The sequence below is a fragment of the Echeneis naucrates genome, chromosome 12 (assembly GCF_900963305.1).
Source record: "Echeneis naucrates chromosome 12, fEcheNa1.1, whole genome shotgun sequence".
NCBI lineage: Eukaryota > Metazoa > Chordata > Actinopteri > Carangiformes > Echeneidae > Echeneis > Echeneis naucrates.
Window position 1 is genome coordinate 9796871 of NC_042522.1, and position 13901 is coordinate 9810771.

A 13901-nucleotide genomic window follows, 5' to 3' on the forward strand; every position below is an offset into this window, starting at 1 on the left:
TCATTAAGCATTGTGGAGGGGGAGAGCACTTCAAATTGTTCTGCAGCTTCTGGGTAACCACTACTTTAAGCAACAGTTTATTCTGTTTCTGCAGGCTTCTCATTTTCACACTTGGAGGCCACCAAACCAAAAACATCAGTTGGCAAGCCCCAAGAGCACGGCTTTCATGTACTGTAGGCCGACGAATCAATACCAGCAGTAATGCAGCGCTTTTTGGTCCTCGAACTAGCCAAGAAGTCAATACAAGTAACCGACAGCTTGCAGGATTAGTTAAAGATGGATAAAGTTTGCCATCTCTGCTGAAATCAAACTGCTAACCAAGATGCAACCTGAGCCCGCCACTGCTGAATGTGGAGACATCATGTTAACAGTGTCACAGTAGTGAGCCAGCCCGCTGTCCTGCTCCTCACCTCATAGACAGAGATCATTTCCAAAAATGTATAATACCATAATCAGTGTGATCTAAAAACTAGGAATGAACAAAGAAACAATAAAACAGCAAAAACAAAACAAACAGAACAGTCAATAATGCAGATATAACCACAACATCCCAGACTAAGAGAAGGTACAGTCAGTTTCAAACCAAATAAAACTTTTCTTTTTTCTTTTTCCTAAAATTCATTCAAAGAGAAAAAAATTGTTAAGAGTGTCGATCACGCGAATATTATCAAACGTGAAAGAACATTAAGATCCACCTTCACCACAGTGGGAGCACTCAAATGTTCTGTCAGTGAGCACACTGCAAGACAAACGGGAGGATCAGCGTGTGTATGAAGTCACAACAGGCAGTACCTTCACATTCTGTCTCCTTTGACCTTTCACGTGCAAGTCACCTAAATCCAACAGAAGGCTTCCCAGGAGAAGGTACCATCCACCATAGTACAGCATGACTGCAGAAGACGCTCTGTGCCTGCACCTCAGCTCTGCTTACATTGTACCCAAGAGACCTCTGTACAGGAGGCTGATCCCGTTCCAAGCAGACACACCCACACACCTACTGGATGCACACACCCTTCCACTTTTACAAGCCACATATCATGTACAAACAATACACCTAATCGTGATGGAAATATTGCCCAGCCCACGAGGGTGGCCTCCGTGAGCACTGAGGGAAAGCGAACACACAGAAATTGAAACTGACAGACAACTGATGATTTCAATTCCAAAACTAGCCAAAGGTCTTTGAGATAATTAATCTTCTTTCACCCACAAATAAATAAAAGTGTGCATCCCATGTTCAAAACACATCACATGCTCTACATCCAAATCATCAGCTCTCAGCTAATATAACTAGATTAAGGGTGCAGGGTGAGCATCTGATGGCAGTGAACTATTGGCACAATGTAAACTGCAACATCACAGGCAAATAAAAATCTGCTTTAGTGGATATCTGCTGCTTCCAGATGAGGGAGAGTAGAACAAATGAAAACATGGACTGGGATGAAGAGAGGGAGTCCCCACTGCTTTCACATATGGGCGGATTTTAGTCGAGGGGAGCCTACACACCAGAAGAAAGTGGTGTCTGGTGGGGAATTAGAGGAGAGGAAAGCCACAGTGAAATAAACCAAACTCAGCGAAACAACCACAGTCAACATTACAGAGGAGAATATTCATTATGGGTTCTCTGCGGCTGGCTTGATTTACACCATTGGGCTGAGGTGGAGGAGACCTCCTCTGCATCAGTATTAAAGTCAAGATCAATGGGGCAATTCAGTGTCACAGGAAGTCTTACTTCATATTTGGAACAAAAGCTGGGTTTGCATAAACAGCAATATAAATAAGCAAGAGCTTGGGGAGGTTGAGTAAGGGTGAAGAGAACCCTCGGGATGGCTTTAAAGCTGCAGGGCAGATGTGCAGAGCAAAATCAATGTTCCATATTTTTAAATTGTAAACAACTTCCAACTGCACTGAAACTGTTAAGAATCAGGGTGTGCAGCATCAGGAGTGTTGCACTGGAAGACATAGGAAGTGAGGCAAGACTGCATGTTGCTGATGCAGCAGTCTTTCAACCACCTAGCATTTAACCATGTGTGATTTATCTGCTCAGCATAGATACTTCATACTAAATGATAGTTTGGGAGAAGAAAATTATGAGTGTGAGCATGCTGGGACTTCTCATGGTAAGAAATGGTTCTACAAAAGAAACAACAAAGCAAAAGCTTATCCCTTTCTACATATCCATCTATTCTTTCCAAATCCTTGATCTCTTCCTTCTTTGGCATCTGAGCATCAGCCCTTTCAGAATCCTTCCCCGTGTGCTGCGTGATTTGAGGGCCTTGGGGCTTGTCTGTAATTACTTTATTTTATATTGGAAGCAGTGATGAACTTTGCATGGCAGAGGAGGAGTTTCTGCTGAAATATGGTAAAGAAAAGCTCGACAGAATGCAGAACTTTCCTGCTGTTTTTAACGGAAAGACACTGTCACTTTTTTACAGCAAACACAAAACACTTTACTAGTTCTTTCATGCCTGAACTTAGAAAAACCATGTTAAACTCAGGGGACTGTTTCAGTGTTACATTTTCTTCATGAACTCTATATCCTGCTGGCTCCTTTCTGGCACTGCTGTTTGTGCTGCAGTTTGTCATCTTCTGGTGATGCCACCAGTTTGGTTGAGCAACCCCCACCGTGAACAGACCTCACTGACTGATTTGACCTTTTAAAAACAGACTTAACTCTTGACAGAGCTGGAGAGGTTGAAAAATATTGAAGGGGACAGTGTGAAGGTGCATATGGAACGAATGCACATTTCCCTGAATACATTTTTAATTTCTGTAAACTTCTTTATATATTTCTCCAAAGGAGAAGATGCTCTGTTGAACACCAGAAATCACCGGAGGACCAACTGTGTCAACTTATCCCCCTATCCTGAAGACACCGTTTCTGGATGGCTGCAAGAAATAATAAGCCCCAAGTCTGCAATTTCTGGAGGTCTGTCAGCACATCAACCTGCTTCTATCAGTCTGTTACTTCGATACCTCGCCGGTTTTACTAAAAAGCAACCTTGTCCTCGAACACAGCTCTCCTTAGAGGGCATGAGAAAAAGTAAGCGAGTAGTATTGAGTTCAATGAAGAACTATGATTCTTGCTGGCATCAGTGCAGGATGGATTTGGCAAACAACATAATTGCCCTTAAAATTACTGAATCAATTTGACTCTTCAGCCACCAGTGCACCGTCTGCTCTGGTTCAGTGCTGCTGACAAGCGGAGGATCAGTGAAGACATCTAATGATACCATCACCAAGAAAAGTTCATTCTGTCCTCATAGTCTGGACAGTAGGTGAACACAAGGTAACCTGCCTGTTCATCTCTACACAACACAGCTGAGTGGCTCTGACCTGGACCTGACCTTTGACGTCAGCTTTGGCCATCTGCTGCCTCTGGCTAGGTGAGCAGCAGAAAGTGAGAGTGAAGGACTGGGAGAAAAATGTTGGTCCATATGGAGCTAATGTACTTGCTCTTTGTGTTAGCCAGCTGATTAACAAACGTTCACCTGTTCAGTAAAAAGGGACATTTTCAGCTATCAGTCCAAAATGATACAAAATTTCAAATACAATGGATCAGTTACTAAACACCAAAGCTCAACCTTTTTCAACACTTCAACTTTGCTTACACATAAAACTTCCCCCCCAGGTTCAGGTCATTTCATAAGGAACCGTTGCCAGAACTTACATAAAATACAACATAAACCCTGGTGGAGTGACAGAGGTCTGGAAAAGCATAAAAACAATGTATTATTCTTCTGCACCTCTTTGTTTTGGTCTCAGCTCTGCAGTTAAAAGCTAGTGTTTGACAAGTTTTATGAAAGACGGCTCTCTAGAGACCCCAGTGGAAACACTTGCTTGTGATGGGATATGGAACAGGGAGCATTACGACCACAGACGTTTGTGTGTCTGTGTGTCTGCGTGTCTGCTTCTCTTTTTCTGACAGACAGCTTTTGGGAACAAGTGAATAAAACCATTTACAAAACTGATGAACTGGGTTCACTCTTGTGACAATGTTCAATGTAGAAAAACAAATGGTTCTGTCATGCTCAGTCTCACCCTCTCTTTCTGACACACATATTGTACAAACATTTCTAACCAAGAGGGATCAATTCTACATTGATCAGAATTTGATCAATGCAGAGCACTTATGTTGGGCTGCACCTTGATATGTTCAAATAATTTATCATTCATTTAGCATATAAAATAATAAATGGTCAGGTGTAGAAATGACAACATTGATCATTTCACATTTGTTTTGTCATTAAGAGATGCATTTTTAAATAATACAAGTCAGTGAAAGCAGCAGTTCTTCTCTTCATGAGGAAAAGTGAGATGAGAGACATCAGAGCTCCAGTTTACAAAGGAAAGTAAGTCAGCCTACTACAGGACGCGTCGATTATGAGGGTTCAAAGCCATTAACATACTCAGCGCTGGCTTTGTAATCACATGTTTAGCTAAGGTCCCTGACCTCCATGAGTGTTTAACATCTCTGTGTGCACTGAAGGAACTGTAGATTAACTGGTCAAGTGCCACGTCTCCAAAGAGAGCACCTGTCAAGGGAGCTGTTGGCCCCAGACAGGACATGCATCAAAGTCAGGAAACCCCAACAATGTGGCCCCACAGTTGGAAATGTTACGCTTCAAAGATGACAGCAGCAGACCTTAGCAAAAGAGAGATAGATCTTGTTAATGAAGTGCTGTGTGTAGATTTAATGGGAGACAGGCTGCTTTCAAAATCACTGTCTAATTCATTCACTCATTTTCTATTTCCTACATAATAAACTAAAGCTGCACTTTGCAACTTTACTGCTTGATTAGTCCATTTGTTCAGCCTGCTTGTTTTTCCTGATCAGGACGGAACATTTGACAAGAGGCTGACATTGAGATGAAAAGACTGATACTAATATGATTTTAGGGTGAATGTATGTATGTAGCTGGAGCCAAAAGACAGTTTAGCTTAGCATAAAGTCTGAGAACAGGGATAGACATGTCAAAAACACGTTACTTGCTCTTTGTCGTGTTGTGACTAAGGTGTTACTTAAAAAACTCAGGAACACAATGCCACTGGTGAACTGTATGAATGATTACTTTTTGCATGAATATGGTGAACATTTCTAAATTTGTATTGAACCAGCTCGCAGGGAGTGAGTGATTAGTAAATTAAATCTTGGACTGAAAGACAGAGATACAGGGACACAAAGACATGTAAACATGAAGAGACAGACATGTAGGCAGAAGACTGTAAAAAAAATAAAAATAAATAAATAAGTAAATAAAACAGAAACAGATGAACACAGAAAAACAGATAATGAAAAAGAGGTTCAGCCAGCTGAGGAAGATTTCACCAACTATTAAAACAGACTTAATGCAGCTTGTTCTTGTAAACATCCCAAACTCTAAACAGCGGGAGAGGTCTCTGTCGTCTACATCATCATGAAGGCATCCCAGATGTCAGACGGAGAAACTCTGTGCCTGATGGGCCTGGCATGGCATGGCACAGTCTGCGATGTTTTAAACTCAGGATTTTACTCACTCCGTTAGCTGAACACTACTGTGCACTGTAAAAAGAACCAGACGCTTGCTGATTATAGCAGACATTTTTTCTACAGACATGAAAATACAAATTCAAACCAGCCTTTCCTTTTTCTTTTAGGTTCGAGCGTATGGTTCATACCAAGGTTTTCATTTTAAACGGGCCGATTCCAGAAACATGGTTTATTCTCAAAGGGCCAGTATAAGTTATCATGCAGTATGTATATCATGTTCAATGTTTTGTTTGGTCTGAGGTATTAAACCACAGCGTGTGCAGTCATAACAAAAATGGATTTCCGGATTTACAAGAAAACTCTTTTCAGATTTGCTGTATATATACTGATCAGTTTAAAATATGCATCAAGAGTTTCAAATGCTGAATGAAATGCCTTGACTTCCTTCACATGATGCTTTTCCTTCTGAAAGGTGATTTCTGGATAACATAATAAATGCTGAGAATGGAAACTAGAAGGCTGGCAGTTACATTTTGATTTAAAATGCCACAGTTGTGAAAATCTAAAAAAAAAAAAGTTTCAGATTTGTTTCTTTTTTGTTTGTTTTGTTTTGTTTTAACCAAGTTTTCCTCGATTTATTTAATATTTCAAACAAAGACTAACACATTTCCAGATGCTTCTGGTAAAAATCTTAAAGACCCTACCTATGATTAATCAAAGCAAGTTTTCAGCTTCAACACGCACATGACCTCATGCGTAAGCCACAACAAAGAACAGTGAGCAGACGCAGACTGATAGGCCACAAAGCAGACAGGTCGAGCACACCGACATTTTAGAGGACACACACATATAAATATACACAAAAGCACAAGCAAAAAGGTCCAGTCAGCCAAGGATAAGAGTTGGGCCTGCAGGTTGGGGCCTCTGCACCAGAGCACTAATTAATGACAGACACTGGACGGGTGGTTTTACAGAGTGGAACCAGTGAAGAAATTAAGCCAGGGAACCCAGACCAGTGGTTGGTGGACATGACTAACGCTGCCCGCCTGCCCACAGCTGGTTATGATCACCATGACGACTGGGCAGCTGCATACACTCTCCAACCAGAGCTTTGGGAACCAGCCAACTGTATGTTTTTTGGTTTTTGTTTTGTTTTTGACACCTAAATACTGCACTGTTTCTCACTGATTAGGAAGTGAATATTCTACTCACAGCTCTGCCGAGGTTAAAGTAGGACTCATCCCCAGGATCCCCCAGTAGGTCCTCCAGGTCATTTGAGGACAGCAGAATATTCTGTGAGGAAACAGGCGACAATTTTTCAATATGAAACCACAAAGACAGCACAGAGCTGAACCGCTGAACAACCAAACAGTTGTTAAAGTCATCAGACTAGATCAACCCCACACTGTTTTTGTTTTAAATCCTCTGATGGGCTTTTATCGTGCTTCATAGTGTACGGTATAACATGTTCTGCTGTCAGGGTATTGACTGCAGGAGTCAGAGTGTCTGGGTTGTGGGCTTCCAAAGACTTTCTTCATCCTGGTGTTTACATAAGCAAAACGAACTGCGAAAAGGTTAATCTCATTGGTGAACATGATGTGAAATTTTCCTAATCACATGTTTTTGTTTTTTTTCTTCGCTCATCTCTCCTCACCTCCTGGATGCTGCCTGTGCGTGGAGAGCGAGGAGGCTTGGGGGCCCTCTCACCGCAGCGGGGTGGGTGGTGGCTGCAGTGCTGCTGGGCAGCATCTGGGTTGTCCATCAGGAATGTCAGTTGTCTGAGATGACCCTGCAGAGACAGAGACGTGCAACACCCTTGATGAAGACAGAGAGTTATCTTGCTGGGAAGAGTCAACATAAATTTCTCTTGAAATATAGTTGAAGACTGCAGGTAACTACACCCGCATGCCTGGACAGATACTGAGGTTTATTTGCATTTGTATGTACAACATTGTCAGAATTTTCAACAGAGGGCACTCAACATGCTTTTGGTTAGTTCAACACAAACATTTTTTTAATACCTATTTACTTGGAGTTTAAGCCTGGAGCTGCCATAAGCATTAAAGCTGAGCTGTTTGCACCTTATCATCAAGTTGCTTAAGCTCCAGCATCTTATCACTCAATTATTCAGAACAGCTTGTATTTTGCCCTATTCTGAGTGCAACAACCTCCTGCAATTACAAGACATTTAAAAACCTCCAGATCGATGAATGTGATGAATGTTATGGTATTGAGACAGTGTTTCACGAGCGTGTCTACTCACCTGTGTGTGTGTGTGTGTGTGTGTGTAGTTTGATAATGACTACTTTGTGTTAAAACAGATAAGCATCATTTTAACTGTGAAACCACACACAGCTTCAAAGTGACATATTTCTGGAATATTAAAACGTTAATTCCCTCCTGCTCTGCCAAATCAATCACACTGATTAATATCACACAGCTGATATATTCTAATTACACCCGTTTGGAAAAACTGAGCAGACTCACTTTAACAATCTGTTTGATCTTGCATCCTCTAACAAACCCAAAGGCAGGGGGAAATTTAAGGGAACAACATCTGAGAAGTCTTATTTATTTGAAATAGATTGTGAAAAAATAGCATGTGTCTGCTGAACACCTTCATGTGGGAAACGTTTTTCCCCTAATTGGATTGGTGACTGAGTTTGAGCTATCAAATCTGTTTGTGTGTGGACATACTTATAATGTCATTGCATGCTAACAAAAATCTGTATTTTACCAATCACTGTTTGTTTACTAGCCGTTATTAATGGCAGCCATCAAAACATCTGTGCAGACACAAACCAACCCATAATTAGATGCCTGACAACCATTAGGAGAATAAATAAAAGGGAAAGATATGCCACATCTAGTTTTTTTATGATGTCCGACACCTAGTAAGGAGGTTTGCATGGAAAGATTACTACTTAATGAGCATCAAAGATCTTGAACAAGAAGAGGATTTAATTCCAGGACATATTAATGAAAATATACTGTCTGAGTCTCAGGCACTACAAAGCTTTACAAAAACAAAGACATTTTTTAATGCATTTTCTTGTTAAATGGCAGGAATGGAGAGGGATGTGTCCTCTCAGTCATGCTGCAGCGGCGTGATAGTAAAATTTATGGATAAAAGCAAAGCATGATAATGAATGGTTTAACGCCATAAAAGACAAAAGAAAGAGGAACGTCCAGAGACAAGACTGTCACCACCTTTGAATGTGGAAGTGCTCCATACTTGGAGCTCAGTCAAAATCTGTCATCAATGGGAAACAAGTCGATGGAGAATCCACTCAATCTGGTGCGAAGACTAAATCCAGATGTGTCTCTACAGCCTCATTGTGATAAAGTTGCACTGCCTGCTCTCATCTTGAGGCTAAATGACTGCTTGTTGTAACTAGGGCAGATTGCCCATAGTGAAAAAAAAAAACAAAAACAAAAAGAAAACTCAGTTAACTTTTAAGAGTCTAAAAAATATCACACCGAAACAAATGAAAACCTACAAGTGCCAGGAATGTGCTTGAAAATGTTCATGCAAAGATTTCACTTTACAGTACGAGTTCTCCTTGTTGGGTTCATCTTACAGTCCAAACACATTCACCTTTGGTTGACAATAACTTGATATGAAATGAAATCTCTCCATGTTGGAACACAGAGAGGGAGAGGGGAGGAGATCGAGGATACTCAACTCGTCATCTGTCCAAACACTCATCAGTGTTTCCTCTGTAATTTGATGTAACACTGGTGCTTAGGGGGTAATTGAATTTGTGGTTAGAACAGGTTATATGGATTCCTACGCATACTTTATAAAAACAAACACATGGTTTCTAAGCATTGCGAGCTACGGTCCTTTGTGCCTGTGATGAGAAGGGAATGGGGGCAGGATAGGACCACAGGGCAAGAATATCTATACGAGTGTTCTTCCCTGTGCGTACGTTTGTCAACGTGTGCAAAGATGAGCAGGCATGTCTTCGTTGTGCTAAATTCAAATTTTAAATATCCCTTGCTCCTTTTGAATAACCCTCCTGTCATAAAATATGTATACCAAATCATAGCAAAGTCACTTTTTGGCATTTTCCAAATAGAGCAGGTCTGGAGCAAATTCTATCTGGAATGAGTTAAAGAGACCCAAAAAATCCTTCCATGCGTACAGACCAAAACCAACTCTTAAATTACATCATTTAAAATCCCACTAGGTTTGTTCACACACCCTGAAGTTGATTATTTAGTCAGCCGGGGGTCTGACCTGAGATTAGCTAAAAACAGCTAAATTAATTCAACTTGTTGTCAATGCTCGGAAAGAAATGAGCGGACCAACAGAATAGATGACTGGGTGTGTGCTTGATAATGTATACAGGGTTGCTTCGTGTGACTATATTTCTTTGGTGGAGAAAAAAAAAAAGAAAAGAAAAGGGAGGTTTTAGAGTTCAGTGTGCAGACAAAACTGAAAAGGAAACCACTTACTTCAAATGGAGTTTCAAAGCCTTCGATGATGCCTCCAACCAGGAGCAGCCCATCTGTGCTGATCCCCATGCCGTGGTACACCCAATCCACACTCTCCAGCAGAGAGCAGTCCACATACACCGCCAGATGCTTGGCAGACACACTGACAGCCACATGGTGCCACTTTCCATCAGAGAGACCACTGACTGGGAACCTGACAGAGGGACACATGTGACATTATGTAATCATGTATTTCCTTTCATTCGTCTTGACATGACTGTCTGCAAGAGTTATTCTATGAAATCCATTTGAATCATGACTGAGCAGTCTGACTAATGGAAATCAAATAAAACACTAATGTCAAGAGAAGTTTTATGTGCTCGTAACTCAGATTTGGCTCCACTGACCTTTACTCTCCTTTTATTTCATTTTGGTCCACACCTTCAGAAAAGTAACTGGCTCTTCAGCTGCTTCACATTCAATGTTCTCTATCAAATAGTCTGAAAAGTTATTAAACGGTGTGTCTATCAGAGTTTTAAGTGGCAGATGGAGATGAGTTTCAGTGAGTCCCCTGTGCTCAGAGGTTTACACTACATGTGCTGTTGAACCGAAACAATTAATTAAATATATATATATATATATATATATATTTAATTAATTGTTTTCTGCCTCAAATGACTATATATATATATATATATAAATATATGTAGTGCAACTGTAACGTCTTGGGAACACGGTTTTGCGGGTTGGTCTCAGGAAGTAAAGTAAGAGTTCCCTGTTAATTGAAAGTATTAGAAGTAATTCCAAACCTTTTTTGTTATTCTCTGTGAAATCTGGTGGCTACATTACTGAAAGTGCAACTTTTGAGTCCTGACAAAAGCTTTTAGCAACAATGAGGAGTGTGTTCAAGGTCTGGGAAGCTCACTTCGCTCTTCAGGCTCCTCATCTCCATATTCTTTCTTCTTGTCTCTCTTAAACTCGCTGCTTTCATACTGTTTGAGCTTCTGTAAAATTACCATGGGGCTGTTTTCATTTCCACATTTTCCCTTTGTTAGACAACAGAGCACATATAAAATAGCAACTTAAACACAGCCCATTAAAACTGCATGTTAACTTCCCGGCCTTTTCCAACGTGCTGCTCTGCTTCCAACTGAGAGGGTTCCACAAGAGCTTTTCAGCTGCTCTTTCCTCAGATATTGAATAGGGACTTTATTTTCTTCAGTTCCAGAACTTAACAGATTTTAATTTCAGGCAGGTCTTCATTTTCTGACTCATATTGTTTGATAATTATAATTAGTCATTGTGTGGTGGTGTTTTAATTTGAAGCCTTGGTTCGATCTGCTCCTGTTTGCCATATGAAAGTTAAGTTAAATCAATATGTACTGTAATCATTTCAAATCAATTTAAAGTCCTCTCACTTTTCAGTTTATTGATCATTTTATTGTGCTCCCAGAAGCATAATGTTTCATTTATTTTTGCTCCATGCTGTGGATGTTTGTTGTGTCCATGCTATTCAGATTTTCTCGTTTTGTTGGCAGAGACAAATGAGTCTCTCTGTATCCCTCTCTCCTGGGGTCTCTTGTTCAGTCTCTGATGTTTGGATATTTCTCTGCCTGCTTTGTTAATAATAGTACATGTCATCAAAGTAGTTTGTTTGCTGTAATGGAGGCTACTGTATGTGTGGTGAATTTGTAGCAACGCTGCATCACCTCAGTTCCTGACCAACCAGCTGGGTGACTGTGAGTAACAAGAGGTGTCGGCCCACACCGCAAAGTTGGCCCTGACACATAATCCTGTCAAAGTTTTTAGTCAATTTTGTTTTGTATTTATCAGAATTGGTGGAGGTCCCTAAACACCCACAAAGCAGTTCCCCTTAAATATATACATACAAATCAGAGGCTTTAATGGCTGAGAAAACCACGAGCAGCCGATAGAAGTCCAGCTAAACTCTCGCACACACCAAACCTTGTGAGTGGAAGTCATCAATTAACATGCTTGATGGACAGGCAACATAAAAAAATCCCCCCAAAAAACAAGCGTGATATAAAATCAACCATGTGCCAACAACACACAATAGGTAAATTATCAATGTGTCTGTCTGTTGGCTCAGTTCTGGCTGCTGTCTCGCAGTGATGTATTGCTTCGAGCTGTGTGGTTCTGAAAGGGGAGAAACTTGCCAAGAGATGCCTAATAAATCATCCCACCAAAGAGACAGCGAAATGCAGCATTCAGTCAAACAGATACACACATGGTGCAAACAAATACGCATCCATAGAAACTACCTTGATTTTACAGCCACATCTTTTGCATACACTTAAGCTAAAGAGCATGAACGGGCATGAGTTGTTCCTAATTGCATGAGATTGATGGATCAATCACTTTCCGACACCTGGATTTCTTCGGATAATGTCTAATGCTTAAAATGTGACAAATAAAATGGCTTTTTAATCTGTCAAAGAAGTTTCACCATGTTCAATCGTACCACTCAGTCATTTGAGGCAGAAAAGTCGAAGTAGATGGAGAACAAAGAAGTGGGCTCACTCATAGTGTCGCTGCTGAGTCCCTATGAAGATGACGGCTCGAGCACTGATCCGTATCTGCAGCATGACATGGTTGTCGCGGCTGAGCATGGTGAAGACACTACGCTCTTCTGTCTGAGGGCTCTGTAGTTGCACCAGCAAGCTGAACTCATCTGCAAACCTAAACACAAACACAGATACACAACTTTCAACCGTGTAATTGCCACTCAAAGCGTTAAAGATACTGTACCGCACAGCCTTCTTGAACACGTTACACCTGTGGGCAGGACTAAATAGTCAGCACCAGCCCTCAGCAATTTACTGTTTAAACTTAATTTTACTGTTTAAGATGTACTGCAATGCTTTATAAAAAGTGAGCAAAAATCGAAGCTAAGCAACATATATTACCTCTAAATACAGAGGTGAAAGAGGAGTAAGAGGAATTGAGTAGAAACTGTACCCATCGGTGAAGAGCTGCTGTAGGGGTAGGGCCAACGTGGAGTACTGTCCCACTTGCAGGACTGGACACCTGCTGATGTCCAAAGTCATGGAGGAGTTGCTGCTGTTTGACACCTGAAAAGAAAGCTCCTGGAGAATGTCCACCTCATCTGTTGTGAGAAAATTGGGGAGGAAATGACATCAGTTGAAACAGAAATGTGCTCAAAGCTACTCCATGTTGCCATGAGGTAAGTCAGCTGTGAGGAACAACACAATGCGTTGAAAATCGTCAGAATGAAAATGTTGCTGAATTTATTATTAGCAGTTCCTGTTAACAATGTACAAGTAAATTAAAAGAGGGCTCTCATTGAATAACAACAAGAAGGTTGCGGGATCGATTCCCAGGCCTGGGGCCTTTCTCTGTGGAGTTTGCATGTTTTTTTTTTTTATATATCATTATTTTTGAGGTCTAAATTGCCCCCAGTAGCTCCATGTCAACATGCACCAGCCCCCTTCATTTCACTCAGTATCGTCACTTCTTTCTCTCAGTGCCACCATCCAAAGTCCTATGCCCCGAAGAAGGAGTTTTTTTCTACAGCAGACTATGGAATTTACATTATTCTGACAACTTTTTGTTTGTCAACATGACAGTGCCTTAATTCAAAATCCTAGGTCAGCAATGAAATGTGACAGTTGTGTTCAGCGGCTCAGACCTAACATCAGTGGTGGACCTCACTGCTGCGTGTGTGCGAGATTGGGAGCATATTGTTGCGGTGAGCTTCCAGAGTTCTGTGGAAAAATCTTCAGAGCAGAATAACGCTCGTTGATGTGGAATAGATGTGAGGTTCAGCAATCGCTTAAGGGTCTATTGTCCACATACTTTTGGCCATGTGGTGTATGTTCTGTGGTGTTTCACAATTGGGGGCCACAGGCAGCTGCCATGTGCAACAACCGAACCAAATCATTCATCTGTTGGCACTTAGGAAAAACTTTAACATTCTGTGAACAGACCACTCACTGATGGCATTGCGGAA

The 13901-nt window shown here is 41.1% G+C and overlaps 1 protein-coding gene across 2 annotated transcripts in view; it reads right to left on the reverse strand.

The window, feature by feature from the left end:
- Nucleotides 1-13901, reverse strand: part of LOC115051760 (collagen alpha-1(I) chain) — an 86938-nt gene that overhangs the window by 48180 nt on the left and 24857 nt on the right. Inside the window, exons 2-6 of one of the 2 annotated variants that reach the window (XM_029515382.1) lie at nucleotides 12890-13037; nucleotides 12452-12610; nucleotides 9932-10124; nucleotides 7125-7259; nucleotides 6683-6763 (exon numbers count right to left, since the gene is read on the reverse strand). In XM_029515382.1, the coding sequence (XP_029371242.1) occupies nucleotides 6683-6763; nucleotides 7125-7259; nucleotides 9932-10124; nucleotides 12452-12610; nucleotides 12890-13037 (716 nt within the window). Of the gene's footprint in view, nucleotides 1-792; nucleotides 937-6682; nucleotides 6764-7124; nucleotides 7260-9931; nucleotides 10125-12451; nucleotides 12611-12889; nucleotides 13038-13901 lie in introns of those variants that run through there. The other variant, XM_029515383.1, reaches the window with a different exon arrangement.